The sequence below is a fragment of the Cajanus cajan genome, chromosome 7 (genome assembly GCF_000230855.2).
Source record: "Cajanus cajan strain Asha chromosome 7, NIPB_CcT2T_4, whole genome shotgun sequence".
Classification (NCBI taxonomy): Eukaryota; Viridiplantae; Streptophyta; class Magnoliopsida; order Fabales; family Fabaceae; genus Cajanus; species Cajanus cajan.
The window spans coordinates 370,863-393,206 of NC_138523.1; the positions used below are offsets into that span (position 1 = coordinate 370,863).

At 27.2% G+C, this 22,344-nt stretch overlaps 1 protein-coding gene across 2 annotated transcripts; it reads left to right on the top strand.

Moving 5' to 3' along the window:
- Positions 1 to 19,356: 19,356 nt before the first annotated feature.
- Positions 19,357 to 20,306, top strand: LOC109789599 (uncharacterized). Of its 2 annotated transcripts, none has more exons than XM_083059447.1 (2): positions 19,357 to 19,512; positions 20,018 to 20,306. In XM_083059447.1, exon 2 carries the CDS (start codon positions 20,028 to 20,030, stop codon positions 20,199 to 20,201), a length of 174 nt encoding a protein of 57 aa, XP_082915573.1. In that variant the 5' UTR covers positions 19,357 to 19,512; positions 20,018 to 20,027; the 3' UTR covers positions 20,202 to 20,306. The 2 variants fall into 2 exon arrangements, with proteins under 2 accessions (XP_082915573.1, XP_020204174.1); XM_020348585.3 differs by having other exon boundaries at positions 19,364 to 19,512; positions 20,025 to 20,306.
- The last annotated feature ends 2,038 nt before the right edge of the window (positions 20,307 to 22,344 follow it).

Here is a 22,344-nt window from a genome sequence, read left to right on the forward strand (position 1 = left end):
CTAAACGTGTTTTTAGGGCATTGGTATTTCTTTTTCTTTTTTTTTTTTTGAATTTTTTTGCTGTATACAGTTAATTTAGTGGGATAACGTAGTTAGAGAGAGATAATATTAAATTTTATACTTTTGTTTCAAAGAGTTGGGTGGTCAAACTCAGCGGTAAGCAGTAAGAGCATCTTCAAAGAGTTTGCTAAATCAGTTCTAACCTACTTTATGAATTGCTTAAATTTTAGCAAAATTATTTCTACAAGAAACTCTACTAAAATTTAAGCAACTCATAAAATAGAACCAAACTAATGTAGCAGTGATATGGTAGAGGAATTGCTTATAAGCAACCCTAATATATATATATAATTTAATATATATATATATATATATATATAGTTTGCAAGTCCTTTCAGCGTGGTGTGCGTGAAAATTTAGATCAAGGAAAGGTGCTTTTAAAAAAACAAATAGTAACGGCAGAGACTGTATAAATTTTTTAAATATTTTATCAAATTCAATTTTTATTTATCATAATTATTTATTAATTAAATATTAATATTTTGAAATAAAATATTAATAAATAATTTTTAATAATATAAATTATTTATTTTAAGTTTAATAATATAAATTATTTATTTTAAATTTTAAATATAATTTATATATTTAAAAATATTTATATATACTTATTTTAAATATAATTTATATATTTAAATATAAAATTTTTATATAAAATTTATTATAAATTTTAATTATATTATATATAATAAATACATATGTGCATTGCATAAACTAAAGTATTAGTATATATGTTTTTTTTTTGTTCGTCCTTAGAGTATAACCGCTATCAGCGGTGATTAATCTCCTCGCTATGTTGGAGGCACCTCAAAAGGTGGGATAGCTGGCCCCAAGATTTAACGCGGCTGCATACACAAGACAGGATTCAAACTCCTGACCTTGCTTAAGCGTGGATTAACCCCTACCGCTGAACCACACGCTTGGAGTTAGTATATATGTTATTTACCAATAAATCAAAAAATTTAATATATTTTTTAATGTAAAATAAGTATATTTTGATTTTGGTCTAAAATTTATTTTTTCTTTCATTTTTTCATTCTTCTAAAATTTGAAACTATCATTTTTAATCTCTATTATTATGTAATCATTTTGGATCACTTATTTGTATATTAAAAGATTAAATAATCACTTTAAGTGTAACTTACAATATTAGAAATACTATGTTAATATATAACATCTCCAAAAAAAAATTATAGATAATTAAGTCAAATGTTATTTATATATTTTAAAATAAGTTAGGGGACTAAAAATAATGACTTTAGAATATAAAGGAATCAAAATCAAATAAAATATTATAAGGAATAAAATTAATTTTACTATTTTACAAAAATAAAAAGTAATGTTTATAAATTTTGAAAAGATAAAACACAAGTAAAATTTTTAGATAGTCCAAAATTAAAAATCACTCATTTTATAAAGATTAAAAATATATTTTAAGTTTAAATAAATAAAATTTGAGAATCAAACTAAATTCATATCTAATATTTAAGAATGCAAGACTCAACTAATTAAATATGTCAAAGTTGAGAGACATATATATCTTTGTATCTATTTAACACATAATTATTACAAGGAAATTATCATATACTGACATATATCCTATAGTGACACAATACATATCATTAAGAATTATTTTTACCTACACAACAAATATAATATATATTGATATATTATTAAAAAGTGTGAGTATAGGATATAGTGACACATAAAATATATTGTTAAATCTCATTTAAAATCAACACTAAAATTATATATAACTATATGTCAAATATATATATATATATATATATATATATATATATATATATATTGTACCTATAGTAACACTTTTTATATGTCACTATATGTAATATTTTTTGTGTAGAGAATGTTGATAAAACTATTTACTTAATTCAATTCTAACCTGATTAAGATGATATATGAGATAAGATTAAGTTAACTTAATTTTTTAAGAATATATCAATTTTAATACTATATATACTTAAATGGTAGAATAAAGGAAACATAAAACATAAATTAAGATATATTTTATAGGTTTAAGTGCATTTATAATTCTTTATAATTGTGTAGTTTTAATTTGTTTTTAATGGTGTATTTGGAAAGAGAGAAGTGTGGAGAAGGGAAAGGAATTTCGAAGAAGTGGATGAAAATTGAAAAAATGTGTTGTATTTGCTATGAGGAGAAAGAAAGAAAGTGTGTATAATTTGAAGTGGGATTGGGATCCATTATTAAAATCGTTCCTCTAATACGAGGGGAATTAAATGTTTAAAACTGCTGCTTGTGGATTTGTATGGCTCTTTGCTTAGTATATTGTATCTGGTGCACGTAAGTATGTTATTTTTGCTAGGTTTTTTTTTTATTTCATGCTCATAAGTGTTAGATAGAAAGGTAGATAAATAGATAGATAGAGAGAGGAGAGATCCATTTTTATAATAATATTATTTTATGAAATTTACTATAAATAATTTTTATTTATTACTTTTATATAAAATTATTATTTTAAAAAATAATTTTCACTCTATTTTTCTTTTACTAAAACAATTTTTATTTATACTTTACTTATTACCTACTTCCTTACACTTCTTCACACTTCCTTTTTCTTTTCTTCTCTTCATTTCTTTTATCTTTACTAAACATAATATGTGTTCTAATTGCACAAATTAGATACTATAAAGTATTACAATGATGTAATTTTAGTTTCTTTATCAATCTTTTATTTAATATTTAAAATATTTTTTCTGACAAAATTATATGACAATGCAACAATTGTCATATCACTTAACACACATGTTGATGTGATTTTATTATACTCAAGATTATGATATCTAAGAAACCAAAACTTATATATAATGAAGTCACATCAACATATGTTAGGTAACATGTCACCATCCAATTTAATGTTAACAATATTTGTAAAATATTTAATGACTAAAATATTGATAAAAAGAAAAATTGCATAATTATAATACTCAATTTGCACAATTGTAAAATCAAATAATTATGATTTATGAGGAACCAAAGATGCAATAAAATTTAAAAAACTGATATATCTGAATCAACATGCATGGAAGTAGAAGGAGAAGTAGGGTTATGGTGTGGCCAATACCTTTGAGGAAATCCTTCCCTTCACATGCAACAGGGCCAAAATGAATAGCATGCATAGTGACAAGTGACTAAGGAATACAATTCCAAGTGGCAAGGAATCTATATCTCCTTAAGAATGGCAGATGCATGTGCTGAGGTGTCAAGAAATGGTAGGACAAAGGCCTCAAAGGGACGTACAACGCAAGACTACCCCACGAACGTGTGTGTAGGTTAATTGTCTCCAACTTACTATTATTAAGTACGTTGCGGTTGCAGCCATAACCGTTGCTACATTCCAAAATCAAATCATGTGTGCTCAATTTGATTTTTGCATTTTATGGTCCCAGAAACGCCACGTGACGAAAATGTAGGTCACCTACTTTGTTCTCTCTTAATAATACTATGAATTAGGAGCAACACAACAGGTCAATGCTGCCTCCCACAGCATGCCACGATGCTTGCATGTGACGCCATAAACCTTTATTTTCTTTTCTAATAATTCATTATTTTCTCAAAATTACTCTCATTATTGGACCAGCGCAAAACTTGGATGTTGACGCTATGCTTTATGTGATTTTTATTAGCTACATCAATAATTTTAAAATTTTGGTTACTAAATTCGCACATGACAGTCTTCCAATATAAAAATGTGTGCGTGCGTATAAATTAGTACATGACATCTTCTAATTTATGGGCTAAATTAATGTAAAAGTTCTATCAAATTATATTCATGCGTCAATTAATTTGTGATCCACTTATTAAATCTCGGGGAATATATATGTTCATATAGTAAAGAAAAAAGCTATACTACGGTAGCCTTTTTAAATCAATTGTTAAATTACTGATCATGACGTAGAAAGTCACACAGTAGTATTTTTCAAAATTTAAAAGAATATTTTTTCATTGATTAATTTCTTAATTTTTAATTGATGTAACAAAAAGAATTTTACATCATCTAAAGTTTAACTACTTTAAAACGAATATTCTAGGCTTGTTAATTAAAAAAGTGAATTCATATAAAATGTTCTTTTAAATTTGAAATGCTTGCCCTACTTTTATATTAAGTATTTATATTTTTCATCTATCTTATTAATTCTCTCTAATTTTATCATTTTTACGATGTCGTTACGTTTCTTTATCTTCTTTACACTTTTTTATCTCATTTTAAATATTGGCGAGGTTGTTTTGAGCAACCTCAAGCACTTTCTAAACCTAATGATGCTATTGTTAGAAGTTCTTGGTGACTTTGTCATCATCCTATTAGAAAAGGAACACCACACATACATTTTCATATATAATGAGATGCAAGAGCAAAGGAAGTAATTATTTAGAAGATTGATATCAATGAAGTGTAGGAAAGTTGTTGAAATTGAAATTACTGAAATAAATACAAACACATAAGATAAGTTGAGTTGTGTGTGTGATAACTTGAGAGCTTTTTCACAAAACAATTTATTACAACTTAGTGTTTAGAAATTCATTTTTGTAAACCATGATGCTAAGAAAAACTTTGAACACATAGAGTTATACAAAGTATGCATCTAATATTTGTTAGATCTACTTGTTAGGTGACTCATACAATGAACATAAACATACCATAATATTGTCTATAAGACAAACAACCAAAAGTTGTCAATGGATTCTTTCTCCTTTGTTTTTAATAAATTCTAACTAACAAAAATAAGTGTATTAAAAGAAGTGGATTTCCATCACTACTTTCAGGAGTTTTGTACAATTTGTATGTTTAGGTTATTGTACATGAATTCAATGTTTAGAAATTATATATAGAAACATTTTAGTATGTTGTTTAATGTTGAATTACTAGTGATTGAGCAATTGAATGCCATAAGAAACCTCTATTTTGCAAAAATCATGTTTCTACAAAGGTACAAACTTTGTGATCATGGTGGAAGCAGAAACATGGGGTTGGGTGTGAGAATTTCATAAAGCATCCTTACCTTATGTTCTCTTGGCATTGAGTAAGGTAAATGTCTCATCAAGCGCAATATATGAAAGAATTAGGTTGAGTGATTTTCATAAAAATTGTAGCAATGGATGTTATTGGCTAACTAATGACTTTGGAATCACTTAAAAAGAATATCTAAAACTTAATATATGATCAAATTAGTGAGTAAAGATCAAGTTGTCAGATTTAGATAAAAAATATTACGATTTTGAAATTTTAGGTATTAAATGGTAAAACCAATATTTGAGGTCAACATAAGAGTTGTAAATAATTATCTTAGATTTATAATGAATTAAAGATCAACTTGATAACATATGTATAACTCTATATATTTTGTTTACACCTCATAAAGGCCATAGAATCATTAGATAAGATTGAGAAAAGGTGAATTGAGTTGAAATATATATGAGATAAAATGAATGAAACCTTTTTGTATATTTAAGAACCATGTGTGTGTTGTGAATTGTGAGACTATCATTGAGGTATAGAGTGAGTCATTGACGAACTTGGTGAGCTTAGATCATAAAATATAGAAGGGGGAGTTGAATAGTGTTAATCAAAAACTCATCCTTTTTGAATAGTGAAATAGTAACTTCACGAAGGAGTGCAGACAAAAAGTAAAGGAGCTGAACACAAGGTATTTTTATACTAGTTCATTTCAATCATCGAGATTACATTCAATTCTTGATCTAACTAGATCAAGTTCCAGTATGTTATGGAAAGATACAAGTATTATTTTTCTAAGCCATTTTTGGCTCAATCCTAAGTATTTTTTGACTTGTCTCTTTAAGTAACTACCCAAGTACTCTTTCATCACAAAGTCTCTCCAAAACCCAAACAACCAAGTGTTCTTTTACAGTCAAGCCTCTTTTAAGTACTGAACAAGTGAAGTCATGCATGTGTTAATTCAAAACAACTTTTTATGAAGATTTATGTGATTCATGAAATTCACTTATCTCTTTATTTATGAAAAGCATGCCTATCTTCTCTTTTGTCATTGCAGGTACCTAGGAAGTTATTTTGTTTCAATATGTTATGGAATAATATACATAAAGATGATTTAGTTATCAGACATCATAAATGATATTAATTCAAAGTAAATATCTTGTAGATGAAGTATTTTATCTATTAGACACTTATGTCAAGATAACTGGTCATCTTAGTTTATTTGTCTTACAAAAAGCATTCATCTTAGCAAATAGTTTAAAAACTTTTCTTAAATAAAACATCTGTATTATAACTAAGAGATCTAAGTTAGTCTTTTGACTTAACAATTATCATGAAAAATTATGATGTGTGATATATATGACCTATGAAAAACTAAGCACATGTAACTTAACCATACAATAAGACTAAGCCTAGGACTTAACAAATATGAATTGTGAAAGACTTGAGGCTTAATCATCTGATAAGATTAAGTCTAAGACATAGAAAAAATGTTGCAATAAAGACTAAATACGGGACATAGCACATGTGATTAAGACCAAGTCTAGGACTTAACAAGCGTATTTTATGTGATAAAGTTATACTACTAATGAGATTGAGGACATTGGACATCAATATTGTGGTGGTTCATTGGTTACCATGTATTTCCAGACTATCTTAAAGACCAAATGCACCTGTATGTCATTTTTTTTCATTCAAATAGACAACAATGGTGATACTGATAATAATGGTTTTAGTGATAATGATAGTGCTAGCGGAAGTGGCGATAATATTGGTGATATATAGTAACATTTTATTAATTGAAATAAAAGTTATAATTCATCAAATTATTATGTAAACTAAAAAGTGAAAAAATAATGATATTAATATGCTTTTTTTTTCCTTCTGTTATGTTTTTATATTTAGTGTATTAATTTAATGTGTTGTTGGTAAACAAGTATTGGTCTTTTAGCAAGGTAAAGAATGTATAATCCAATATTTAATATGATTCCATAAGATCTAGTTTCATTCAAGTAACAAATTCTATCTTATGATCAATCCAAGGATCATTTTGATTCCATTAGGAATGGGGAGTTGAAATATTACACATTGATCAATAAAATAAAATTCAATAATTAAAAGAAAGATGATTCTTTGTTGAGATCCTTTCATTCTTCAAATGAAACAAACAACTATAGAATCAAGAAATTCTCTAAAATTCTTTTTGGATATTCTTCGATGTGTTAACTATATACGAAATATGATGAGAAATAGATGAATAACCACCTACTTTCAAAAGGAAGCAAAGAATTTTTTGAGAATCATGCAAGAATCACTCAGTCTTTTTTATTTACTTATCTTTATTTAAATTTAACTTCTTCTTTTGTTTTTTTTTCCAATTATATTTGACAACTATTTTTATATTTTTATTAATAGAAATAAAAGTTATAATTCATCAATTCTTTTTATGTAAACTTAAAAAAATTGAATGATATTTTCTCTTCTTCTTTCCAATTTTCATGTGTTATGTTTCTATTTTGTTTTTAAAATTATGTTCAATATTTTAAAAAGTAAAAATGATTTCTCAAATGTGTTTTCTAATATAGAAATTAAACATGATATATTTTTTTATTATGTATGTTATTAAATTTTTATCCATCTAGTTATCTTTTCATTAGATACATTTTATTTGATATATAATTAAATAATATATGTATGTTTATTTTATTACTTTTTTTAATTTTATGTATAATATAAAAAGAAATTTAATTTAATTTTACTTTTTTAATTTAAAGAAAAGTTAAATATAGGCTATTTTGAATAGTAAAAATAAAAATATTAGAGGGTATAATCAATAGGGGTGATCAACAATCAATTTCGGGTAAATATAGCCCAAATCGATATAATCTACAAGTTGCATTATTTAAACCTGAACTTGACCAAATGACTTATTAATTTAGGCGAGTCTCAATTTTATATATCGGACAATTTTTTACGAGTAGAAATGTATTGAACTTTGAATCATTTAATTGGCCCAAATAAAGCTTTTATCCAATTTATTATATCTTTCTTTTCAATTCTTGTATCCTTGTTTATACATTCATTCATTTAAATATTATTTAATTTGTTTAAACTCAAAATGAATAAAATTATTCAGGTTTCAAATAATTTAAATATTATAATAATTTTTTTAGGTACATGTTACAAAAAAGAAAGTTACAAACTACACCCTCAAATAAATTTTTTGTGCATCAGCAATAAATATTAAAGATGAGTCAAAATATGCTTAGTTTTTGGGTCTGAATGATAATTACTTTGATTTTTATTTTGTTTAGACACCATTGAGTCCAAAAACTTGAATCAAACCTAATTGAAATTAATCATTTTAAATTATTTTTTTAATACACCTAAATCGATAACCTGTCACTCCATCAACCTAGTAATAAGCATTTTCAAACAACATACAAGAGTTGACTTAATCATAAATAAACTTAGTGATCACTTACAAATCGACTTAACCGCACCTAGGTTGACTTAGTCACGTCCAAACCCTTAGGCACATTTACACTAAGCAACTCACCCGTGTAACGTGTTCCATAATAAATTGTTTATGTAAGATAACAACTTTCTTTCTCTTACTCTCTTTTTGTGGTTATAAGTAGAGACTCATGTCATAGGTATGGTTACACTTTTTTTTAATATATATATATTATCAAATTGTTACATTACTAAATCTTTTAGTGACTAGATCATTAGAGTACTTGTAAGCAACTGATTTTTATCATTTTCTTTAATCACTTAAACTTTACTTTGTCAGAATCGTTACTTAAGGTGATCTTTACATTCTTTTTTTAAACACATTATAATATTAACCACTCATATTTTATGTATATTATAATTTTATCTACATTAGGATTTGTGATTGTCTTAAATCGAGTTAAACCCTAAACTTAATTTGTTAAAAAGGCACGAGTATTGTGGATGAAAAAACATAGCGAGCCCCTAAAATTGTTGGTTAACCAACCTCTCCACTAAAATGTGCCTCTTTTGTACACTAAGATAACTATCTTTCTTTTTCTTATGTATAGTTTTGCCATATTCACTTTTTCTTTATGGAACATGTAAAAAGAGAAAAATAAAACTTGCTTTTGCCATTCAGGGATTCTTTAAAAAAATTAATTACAAGCTAGCTAGCATGTATATTATTTTATGGAAAGTGGCATATATAAAGTATTGCCAAGAAAAATATCTACCTAATTATTTATTAGCAATTATTATCATTTTGTATTGGATTCTTTAATCATGATTTGATGTATTTATTTATTTGGCTCCTTGCCCATCACTTGCTTTCATTTCTTCTTTTGGGCATTGGTTTTATTAAATTATACCATTCCCTTGTTTGGTAGCTGAATGTCGGGACATGTATACAAAGCTATAAGGCATGCAACAAACTTTTCACTTCAATATGTTTGTCCTTATTGTGTGTAAAGAATTGGACTATAAAGTAATTAATATATATATATATATATATATATATATATATATATATATATTATGATTAATATAAAAATTCGATGCTAAGCTACATGATTATGACCTGCCGGTTCTTTCCTTACCGTGATCTTTATATATTATTTCATAAAAAAGGTCTTCGTATCTTTAAAAACGGCGAGATTTATACATAATATTTTAAACGGTTTATAATTTATTTAATTTAATATAAACTATTGAACCTGATTTAGTCTCATAAATAACCAAATTAAACTAGTGAGCTATGCAAATTGTTTGGTTTAAATTTTGTAGAAGTCAAATCCTAGTACCTCGTTTCAGGTAGAAAACAAAAGATGAAAACTAAACTATGTGCGCAACAAATATTTTAAGAACATTTGACTGACATCTTTAAGGTATATTTCCATAGAAGTCCATTGTGAAATTGACTCAATGATAGTTTTTACTATGGAAAAAATCGATTTAATTAGGACGAGATGAAATGTATCAGTATTTTTGCAGGGAAAAAAAAATAACACTATCAACTCTAAATATAAAATTGAATTTTTTAAAACTAAAAACTAATATTCTTGATTTAAAGTAATTGCATTTTATATTCAAGTATACCCATGATAATGTTTTGACGAGGATGAACAAGATATATGATTTCTGCGAAGACTAAACCTCAAAGGTGTCCTTCATTAAATTGGTTAATTATGATGTAACAAACGGTATCCTTCATTAAATTGATTAATTAGGAAGATATTTTTCCTAATTTATGCCAGTATATGTTTCGTAAGCTGGAAACTTTTGGAGCGGATCGGAAAGTAGGATTAGTGGTTCATATAAAAATACTATATAATAACAAACCAATTATCAACGAAGTAATCATGATATAAATATTTTATTTCTTTCAATAAAATGACACTTGCTGTATTTTATTGTGGAGAACATACAAAAAATATAGAGTAACAATAATTCAGCAAGCATGAGGAGTTTGGACAAAACTTACACAAAAATTTTAAGTGCTTTAAATATTATTCTCATTAAAATTGGAATTTTTCTTAAATAATCTATATTATTTTAATGCAATTTTAATTTTTATCATGTATATTATCGTAATTTAATTTTAATTAGAAAATAATATCAACAACTCCTTTAAAAACTGTATAAGTTTTAATTCTCCGTCGAGTTTTATGACCTAAATTATTTTTTGCCAACTAGTTAAACTTATTTAACAAACAATTAAAGTTTATCTTAAATAATTATGCATGACATAAATGCTTCCGAAAAGTCATAGTTAGCGTATCAACTATCAAGTGAACCTTTTTTATTTAGGAATATAATTAAGATTTTATAATACACATAATTTATTAATATATTATTACTATATTTATTCACCAAAAAAATATATTTATTTTATATAAAATATAATAACTTTATTAAGTTATATATATAGTTTAGCTTTAAAAAGTTTGCTTTTAACTTATTTGAAAATTTTAATACAAGCACGCCTTTATTCGTATATATATATATATATATATATATATATATATATATATATATATATATATATATATATATATATATATATATATATATATATATATATATATATATATATATATATGTATTCAGTGACATACAAGCTTAGGTTTATAAAATAATGCTAAATGAAAATTTTAACACTAAAACGAGCAATTATTGATATGAACAAGTACAGCGTCAAGCATGCTAAAATACTATTTTGGTTTCGCATTTGATTTAAAGTATTATAAAATAGATGTCATTTTTATTTTATTTTCAAAATTATTTCAAATCAATTCACTTTTAAAAAACAATAAAAAAATTGGACATAAGGTGATTAAAGTAATATGTTTTTTAAATAAATAAATAAATTCATCAGAAACCAGTTTTTGGAATTTAAATAAGGGATTAGTTTTGAGAAAAGGATTCAAGTGATCATTAAGATTCTTTTAATTTTAAGGTCAGAAAAACCCCTAAACTCACATAAGATTTGAGGTGAAATTACTTATCACTATCTCCCAAAAAATAAAAGCCTAATAATGAAAATTTGATAAGTTTATATGAAATTCAAGTTTCGTCCTCAACATTACACGTAATAATATATATATAAAACCCTTCTCACAAAGAGCTATTAAACTCAAATTAGTAATCCCAAGCGTGTGGTTCAGCGGTAGGGGTTGATCCACGCTTAAGCAAGGTCAGGAGTTCGAATTCTGCCTTGTGTATGCAGCCGCATTAAATCTTGGGGCCAGCTATCCCACCCTTTGAGGTGCCTCCAACGTAGCGAGGAGATTAGTCACTGCTGTCGACTGTGGATACTCCAGGGACGAACAAAAAAAAAAAAACTCAAATCAGTTATATAATTATTTAAGTTTAAAATGGATCGATGACTCATTCCATTAGATAAAAGAATATTATTTTATGGCATAAATATCTAAATTTAGCATAAAGGATCGTAATAATCCTTATCATCAACAATATAAGCACTATTTATGAATAATAAAAAAGTCAATCTAATATATATATATATATATATATATATATATAGAGGTATGATGAATTTAAGAGTAGTTTAGATAGATTTATTTTATTCAATAACTTATATTTTGTAATAAATTTTAACGATTTAATCGTTAAAATTAAAACATAAATTAAACCTGTAAAGAAAATTTAAAAATTGAAAACCATTTGATATTTTTATAAAAATTCAAATCAACATATAAAATATTTTTATGATTATTCATTAATTTAAATTAATGAAATGAAATTAGGATTCGTTGATAATTGATACTAAGTGTAAGTCTAAACACTTACACTAAATCTTATAGTTTTAGTAACGTTTTGTATAATTCAAATTTGATTATCCAACCATTCAATTATGTGATATTATGCTCAATATTATGTATATCAAATTTCACATAATTTGAACTATTATAGATATAGTTTCCAAAAATGGATAGTTATACATATTTTAAATTTCATAATATATATTAAAATATAACAATGTGATAAATTACTAAATAATTTTGAAATCATATGAAATTTGATATAAATAGTGAACATATTCAACGATTAAAAATTTGCATTATATAAAAAATTATTAAAAGTATAAGATTTGATATAAATGTTTAACTTTTATTCGTAATGTTAGTGGATCTTACGATTTGTATTGCTTAACTTTTAGGAAAGTTAATAATTCCCATAAATAATTATAAAGAAATGTTAGAAGTGGATGGCTATGGCTGCTTTTTTAACCATAAAAGGCAAACAATGACGTTTTTTCTTCTTCTTTTTAATAGGTTTAAATTCTTTTTCTTTTTAAATGTAGTTTTATAAATTGTTTTTTTTAGTTCATATAGATATAGATATCTATTTTAGTTTCTCGTGTGTATATATATATATATATATATATATATATATATATATATTATTTTTTTTAGTTTTTGATTTTGCCATTTATTATTATAGAGACTAAAAAGTAAAGTTTATGAAATTATTTTTTTATAGTGAAGGTATTGGTATGAAATTTTTACTGTAGGAAATGATGAGATTATTGTTGGGTTTATCAAGCCATCAATTATTAGGCCATTATTAGACTACCAATAAATGTCTAGTTTTACAAATTTCATGTTCAAGATATCCAGCCCTCTTAGCTTGAGGGAGGTGTGTTGGAGATTCTATATCAACTAGTGAGATGACCATACTAAGATAGTATTAAAGTCTATCCCAACATGTATTGATTATTGTTGGGTTTATTAGACCATCCTCTATAAGGTTATTATCCGACCACCCGCAAATATCCATTCCTAAAAACTTCACATTTGAGATGTTCAATCCTTGACTTGAGGGTGTGTTGGAGATTCCACACCGACTAGTGAGAGATGATCATACTAAGATAGTATCAGAGCCTATCCTAGCTGATATTTATTGTCGTTGGGCTTATCAAACAATCTCTATAGGGTTGTTATCAAACCATCTGTAGATATTTAGTACGTCTTGTAAACTTCACATTTGAGATGTCATATTTTCGACATGAGGGAGTATGTTTGAGATTCCACATCACTAGTGAGATGGACATACTAATATTTGTAAGGGGGAGCAATTTTTACCTTATAAATTGATTTTCTAAGGTTGAGTTAAACTCCAATCCACTTTCATAAGATGGTATCAGAGTCTATAATGATTCTTGTTGTTAAGCTTATCAGGCTACATGCTATTAGATTGTTATTGGACCATCCCTAAATGTTTAGTCCTACAAATTTTGTGCGTGAGATATCTAGTACTCTACGTGAGAGAGGTGATGATCCTACATCATCTAGTAATAAGATGAATATACTAGCTAGTGTACATAAGTTTGGAACAATTCTTACTTTACAAGTCGATTTTGTAAGGTTGATTGAATTAAACTCCAATCCACTTTTGTAAGAATTTCAGTTAAAAGAATATCAAGAGATAAAAAAAAATTATTAACATTTTCATTTCTTCTTGAAGTGTCATATAAAATAAAACAAAAGTTTTTTTTGAAATCCACATTATTTTGAAACAAAAAAGTATAATATCTAGAAACATAAATTGCAACCATCAATGAGAAAACAATCAACATCCAAAACCACGAACATGACTTTGATGAGCTACACCAAGCAAATAAGCATCATGTCAACATTCTGAGCATTTATTAGGGTGTTATTTGATATAGGAAGTATTTTAATATTTTTTAGAAAATAATATAAAAAATAAAATTTTTCATATTTGATAAACTAAATTATTTTTTATATAATATAAGTGTAAAAAGCTTTAAAATTAATTCATACAAGCTTTATGCATGTTAATCAATAAAAAAAATTGTAGCAAGATTGACTTTCACTACAAGAAATATGGATATTATAGATGGGCAAAATCTGTCTGTAATCCAGTAAATCAGTGAGTAATGTCAAGTTTTCCACAAATTACAAACAGACCAAATTACATTGATAAAATGCTCGTATGAAATTATTATCGACAGATTTCACATTGTGGGTAATATTCAGATACAATTATCGATGAAAAAATCTTTCTATAATTTCATGGCCTTATCGACAGATAAAACCGTGGATAAGTTCCCACAAATATATCCATGGGTAAGTGGGAACATTGGCTGCATATATATATTTTTCTTTTCGACAAATATATTCGTGTGTAATTATGGACGGATTTGTTTGTGAGAAATTATAAACGAATAAATTTGTTTGTAAATCCGTTTGTAATGCCCATATAGTTTTAAAAACTCATTTTAATTTTTTTATTAAATTATTAATAAACATGTTTATAATATCACCAAATCAAAATAAATAAAATATAAGAACATTAATATAATTTAAACTAAGACAAATTCAACCACTCATAACATTTCATTTGAAGAGTTTGGTTTTAATAAACTAAAACATAACAAAGTAAATTCTAGTTATATAAAATTAAGCATAAATATATTAAAATATAGTTTGTCTAAAAATTTAATAATCAGAATATCCTGATAAGTGCTAATGTTGGTCATTTGGTTCATCACGTGTTAGTTGCTGGTGGCCATCATCATGTTGTTGTTGCTCTTGGGGGTCATATTTGGTTGTTGTTGTTGAGTGTTAAGTTGTTGTAGCTAAAAAAATATTTTGCATGGTAGGTGGTAAGAAAGGAAGTACAACACTAACAAAGGTTCGAAACTAAGTCTAATACTGCATCTGCATTTGACGCATCTCCTCCTCATTAGCTAAAACTTGTTGTTTCAATTGAGTAAATTTTTATGAATTTTGAGTTTGACTAGAAGATGTCTCTCCCATCTGATGCATAAAGTTTCCATCTCCATTCTCATAACTTTGAGCAAGATCTCTTGTATTGTAATGACATCACATATATTTTCTACCAACAACTACATCCCAACATCAATTCCTAAGTCTCTCCTCCTCAACAAGGTCTAGAGGAGTGCATTTAGAAGTGCCAACAATAGATCTAACTTCAAACCTGATTTGAGAAAGTCTAGTTTCCAAATCTGACTATTATCAAAATAAACATTGTGTAAAAATAAAGTAAATATTAATAAAATTGAAAGAAAAAAGAATAAGCAACACAAAGGACTCACATGTGTCTGCCTAGAGTTATCATCAACAAACTGACCAATATCTTTTCATATATGTGTTTGCTGAAAGACTTCATCAATATGTACAGGTCGACCAAGTTCCTCTACATGTAAATAAAAACATTATATAAATAAAAAATGTTCATATAAAATTATATGTTAAAAAAGACCACTAAAATATAAACATACAATGTGAAGGACATGTTCATGGATGCTAATGGAGCCACATGTGTGCATTCACCCACCCTTTTTAGATGCTAGTTTTTTTGGATTTGTATACACTTAGAATGAAATATAGGTGCATTCCAATATTCTAATAAAGTTTTCCACAAATGATCTCCAATCTAGTATGGTTTCCTATTGTTCCTTTGAGCTTCCATAAATATCTCAGAAAATTTATGAGAAACTTTTGTGTTATCATGCTTTTTGATATTATTTTCATACTCTGGTCTCCATTTTACCTTCCTCTATTATAAGAACCAAAAAAACAATTAATAAGCATATATATTAGTAACCAGATCAACAAATCAACAACCATTATTTACAATCCTTTAATAATAAATTATTTAACTTAAGACCTATAAAAATGATAACATTCTCAACTGTGCATCAGTCAATACTACAAAAAATACATATAACAACACAACATAGACAACATTTATAAATTAAAGTAGTATTAAAAATATATAGAGCACATTAAACAACACTCCAACAAGAAAGTGTTATTATAAATAATGTTACAATGCTTTTAGTGTACTAAAATAAGATAAAAATGATGTGGGAACAATAGAGCATCAAAGTTTGAACGTTTCAAGTAGTCTTTGCAACAACTTTACATTAGCAGTAAAATTGATCTTTTTCATTCATTTTCTATGGCAATTTGATTTTAAGAAGATATAAAGAAAAAAAAGTTGTAGTATTAATTGTTTAAAATCTTGATAAACAATAGTTGAAATGTCATAAAACGCAGGGTAACATTTAAAGCTCATTTTCTCTTTGTTTGTCTGCCTCTCCCTATGTAGCCTCTCCATGTTACACATATACACACTTTCTTGTCAATATTAAAACATTCAATTTTGTAAAATAACATGTTTTTCTTTACTAGCTAGTGAAGAGTGTCTTGTGTTTTATCATCACTTCTTTTAAGAGACTTGTAAAAATTTTGTTGATGTATACTATTTACTTTTGATAAAAAAAAAAAAAAGATGAAATGTTTTTAGAGATTAAAGTTTAACTAGTTAGATATTTGTGTGTAATATAGAATTTATCAATAGCAAATTTTATTTATTTATTTAGTGATCTTTTAGATGGTTAGAACATTGTGATGATACTCAAATGATAAAAATAAGTCATTGATCTGTGTATTAGAGATTTTATATTAATTAGGAATAAGATCATAATAGTATATATAAGTGGAGAGTAATCTTCATCTTACAAATCGATTTTATAGGATTGAGTTAGACTCATAATCGATTTTCTTAAGATGGTATCAATGCATGATAAAGTCTGGGATTGTTGTTGAATTTATTAGGTCACCCACTATTGGCTCATTATTAGACTATTTACATATGTCCAGTCCTGCAAATTTCAGGTTTGAGATGTCCACTTCTTGTGTTGAGGGGGTGTGTTGGAGATACCACATTAACAAAAAATAAGATCATAATAATGTATATAAATGAAAGAATAATCATTACCTTATAAGCTAATTTTGTAGATTAAGTTAGACTTTTAATTTACTTTTTTTTTTAAGATTGTGCTTATTTTTTTTTCCTTATTAAACTGATGTGTGTTTAGGAAAGTCGTAAAAAATATATTATTTTAATAATTAATTGTATTCAAGATAACTTTTTTGCTTTGTTTTTATCAGCTATTTTAAAGAGTTTAGTTTTCATCTTATTAGAATAATGTATATATATATATATATATATATATATATATATATATATATATATATATATATATGTATAAAGGCTATTTTCCCAAATTCTTACGAATGTTTTTGAAAAATGTTTCTAAAAATAGTGATTCTTAAAAAGGTAAATTTTTACAAAGTATATCGAAGTTGTTTTTTAAAAAAAAATAGAAAATAGCTTTAAAAATAAAGTTTATGCTTTATACAAATATATTTAAAAATGAAAATATTTTATTTTATTAAAAAATACAAACTGACCAAAATATACCGCAAATACGTGCTTATGAAATAATATGTAAATTGTAAAGAGAAATACTCATACTCCCCCTAAACCCCGACTCTCTAAACTAGACACCCTTCAGTAAAAATAAATTAAAATATATTTATCATTATTAAAGAAAAGAAAAAAGAAAAAAAAAATACTCCCGAAAAGCTATACGTACAGTTAGTTTAGCAGAATGATGTTACTTACAATTTTAATAAACTTTTCCAGAATTACGATAAAAATAAAAAAGAAAAAAATAAAATTAATTTTTTCATAAATTAAAATTAACGTACTAAAAATTATCTCTTACTAACTTTTTTAAAATTTGATTTTTAACTCATACATAAACTAGTTTTAATTTATATATGGAGAACCTAATTTTAATAATTTTCTTTCAGATTTTTAAGTATTTTTGAACAATATTATCCGGTGGAACATATGTATAAATATAGGTATTGTGCATATAGGAAGTTTGGAACAATCTTCAAATCTGAAATCTGCTTCATAAATTGCAAGTCAACAATCGAGTTAATTAATATCCAATTTTAAGAACATTGTTTTTCCTAATCAACTGTTTCATTGATATTATTTCCAATTCCCTCTACTCAAGACACTAGTGATCGACAAATTAGCCAGCTTAAACATTGAAATATGAAATCCGATTAACGTAGCAAATTAGCTGCTATTATTGTTGTAACAAGGTGCGATGTCGCTCTTGTCGATGTAAGTTGTAATTATTTTAAACCACATCTCAACATCAAAGTAAAAATATCTGCAATAAAGAAAGTGCAACAACTTGTGCTAAGCAGGATTTAAGAAGAAATGGCAAATAGGGTTTTGTTTTCTTAGTGAGATGTGAAGAGAAACCTGTTATGTTGCTTGGAATGATTGATGAGAGGTCAATGCCGAGGTGGCTTAATAAGAGGATATTATTAGATGCCTTCAAGGCTTCAACCATTAAGAAGAGGGTATTAGATATTATGTCCATGTCATGTCATTAGTTTATTCTATAAGCTTCATTATGGACAATTAGAAGAACAAATCAATGTAGAAAAGACATTTGATGCAAACAAAGTACTGTGCTTTAGTGAGAGGCCACTTAATTAAACTGGATTAACACCCAAACGACAATCTCACCAAAAGAAATAGGGGGTTAGGTTAGGTGCCCTTTTGATTCAACTAGAGCCGCATAAAACAATTAGGATACTTTACCAACCCATTATCCTTTGAGGTTATTTGTTTCTCCAATATATAATTTGAGACAAAGTCTAGTATATTTTCCAACATATCCTTGTATATGGGAATGGGTATGGGAGCACCCTTGAAATTATTTATTTGGGCTTTTGAGGTTGTTTAGGCCCATCATTAGGTGGAATCTTGCATAAGCCCACGATAGTCTGACTCCACTTGCATGTCCAATTGTTCATGGACTGTTCCACAACCTTGTACACAATACCTAACTAACTATGGTGCCTCATTCATTTCAATCCAACGGTTCACAATTATTTTATTACACATATCTAGCGGTCCACGTTAAAGTTGGAGAGAGTAGGAGATTAGTTGCAAGTAGAGGATCATACATACTATAGATGACAGAAAACCCTAACCCACGTTTTCCCCTTTTCATTCAGAAACGCTGATCTCAGTTGGTCCCTCTCGATCTCGTATCTTCTCAATTACAGGTATTCCTTTTCCCTCATTATGATTTCATTGATTCATTCTTCACCGATGTCTTTCTCTTTGTTTTTATTTTTATTCTCCGTAAGATTTGTTTGAATGTATTGTTTTTTCGTACATTTGACCAAGGTTGTATTGTATGTCGACATTAGTTTATCGTTAACATGAAACTGTGAAGAAAAAAACATAAGCATCCTGGTTTTCTTTTATGATTTACCTGTTTCAACGATAGCAGTTTCTTCCCAATTTCTTAGCATATACATTTATCTTGGAGTTGAATTCATGATATTTATTCCCCAAGCACAACCAAAATTGATGCTATATCTTGTGGACCTCAAAGTTTAGGTTGATTTTGTATAGAATAGAATTGGTGTTTCAACTTATAAGACAATGTTATCAGAAGTAGTTCCCAGGTGTACTTTTTTAATTGGTAAAAGGAAACAAAGATTGCAGCTGATCGTGTTAAGCAATTATTGGTTTTGTGATAGTGATTCATTTGTCTTTTGCTAGAGTAAAGAGAATGGGTGACAAGAAGAAGAAGGCTCAGATGTTTGTGAAACTAGTGTCTGCTGCTGGGACTGGATTCTTCTATGTTAAGAGGAAACCAAGACAGTTCACAGAGAAGCTTGAGTTTCGAAAATATGATCCTAGGGTTAATCGACATGTGCTGTTTACAGAAGCTAAAATGAAGTGATGATAGGGCACTTTTCAAGGATGCCTTGTAACGGACCAATCTTGTACTGTTTTTTGAGATGATTGTCACAGTAGGTTGAATAATTAGGCCCATCCTTTTACTGTCTCTGCCTCTATTCTTTTCTTGATCAGATTGAGTTTGCGGATTTTTTTTTTCCTGTTCTGAAAGCCAATTAAGCAGTCCATTAGTAGCATCCTACAATAAGTGGAAGCAAATTATGTGCTGTTTTTTTATTACAGATCTTGTGACCATTAGGCTTAGCACAGCTAGTTTTTCATTCCATAACATTCCATTCCATTCCAGGTTGTGAATTGTCATGAAGGCTTGCTTGAACAAAAATACTTGAAGGTTTCGAGTCACTTTAATTCTACAAAGTTAACTTTTCCAAACTTGTGTACAGTACAAGATCCATCTGAGACTGAGATGATGAGTGCCTATCTGATTCACTAATTTGCTTTTGAGCTTCAACATAGCAGGGAAAAATTATTGTGCCTATAGCAAAGCTCATTGGTTGTTACTCTCACCAATTCCCTAGCTCCTGTTTGATTTCAGTTAGAACTGAAGTTATAAACAAACAATTCTTGTGTCAATTATGTATACTCTCCCTTGTGCTCAACAGAGATTATTATGCACATGTCCTTGCACATAGCACCAGCTTCACTGACTCTAGTACCGGCACTCCCAGTATGAATTTGCTTCTTCCCAAATATGAGAGCTTTTTCCTACATCATTTCTGTTGGTTAGAAGATGAAAATTTAGCATATGGAATTAACATTTGTAAAAAAAATGCTTCCTTGCAACCATAACAGTACATAAAAGCACATTTTACTCACAATACATGATTCTGTCAAACAAGAAATCCCTTTAATTCTCTCTCTCTCTCTCCCTCTCTCTCTATCATATTCGATACGATGGTGGGCATACATTAAGATATTATAAAGAAGGAAACAGTCATTGGAATTCTTATATTACTCGTGTAAACCCTTGATGAACCCTGCATGTTGAGAACCGAGACACAATTTTTCCTTTGCTCATTAATTTCCCACACGTAATAATAAATAAAAAGAGTTAATTACCTATACACTGTGTGTAAAGTGTTTTTACACTGATAATCAATTATATCTTTTAATTGTGTCATGTCACTGTTAAAAGTAAATGTGTTTATAGTGATATGGCATAATTAAAAGATATAATTGGTTGTCAGTGTAAAAAAACTTTACACTGCGGTATGTAAGTGATTAATTCAAATAAAAATAACTTAGCCCAATGAGGATGAAAGTCAGCTGAGATTAATATTGGATAATGATCGTAGTTTTCTTCAATGTTGATATCTAAGTGTTTTGCTTTGCTAGGAAGGCGTGACTTTTGATTAACAATAATAACATGTGATTTATTGATGAAATTAATAGGTGCATAACTAACTTTTCTATTCTTTTTTGTTGGACGAGATGTTGACATCTTGAGATAATTAACTAACATAAAGATTGCATTCTGTCAACTGGATTTAGAAACCCCCGATTTGATTATGTTCAAATTTCTAGGAAGCACACCGTAATCATTTTCTAACACGAGATATCTAAGGTTCATTCTTCTGAATACCAGACAAATATATTAGGAATAAATTATTTTTGTAAAAAGGAATTAAGAACTATTTAGTTCTATTGCACATCGTCTATGAACAAGCCTCATGTCATTTGTTTGAGAATTTGTTAATTATTGAAATGATCAGGAAAACAAGTTTCGGGTCTAAGCAAGCATAGGGGCCTTTAAATAATATGAGCTTTGCTCACTGATGAAACGAAAAATGAACAATGTAGATTTATCACGCTTAAATTTACATACCTATATATAATATCAACGTACTTATTTGATTGTTATTCTACAGGACTTCTATCCATGTCTATTCTATATATTATAAACAAACAAAGGGAGCACAAAGGGAAGGTTTTGACAGTGTCAACTTCTCAGCAACCTTCAAAGTTTTAACTATTTTAGGAAGTAATAATACTACTTTATTCTTTTAGTTGGATTTTTTTAAAAGCATTTGGGTTGAAACGAAGTAGAGAGCCCATGTGTTCTGCTAATAAGCCCACGTTAGAATTAAAATAATTACAATCTTATTATCTTTTGGAGGCATTTGGAA

Coding starts and splice junctions, on each gene's coding strand:
- LOC109789599 (XM_083059447.1), top strand. CDS start 20,028: ATGGGTGACAAGAAGAAGAAGGCTCAGATGTTTGTGAAACTAGTGTCT.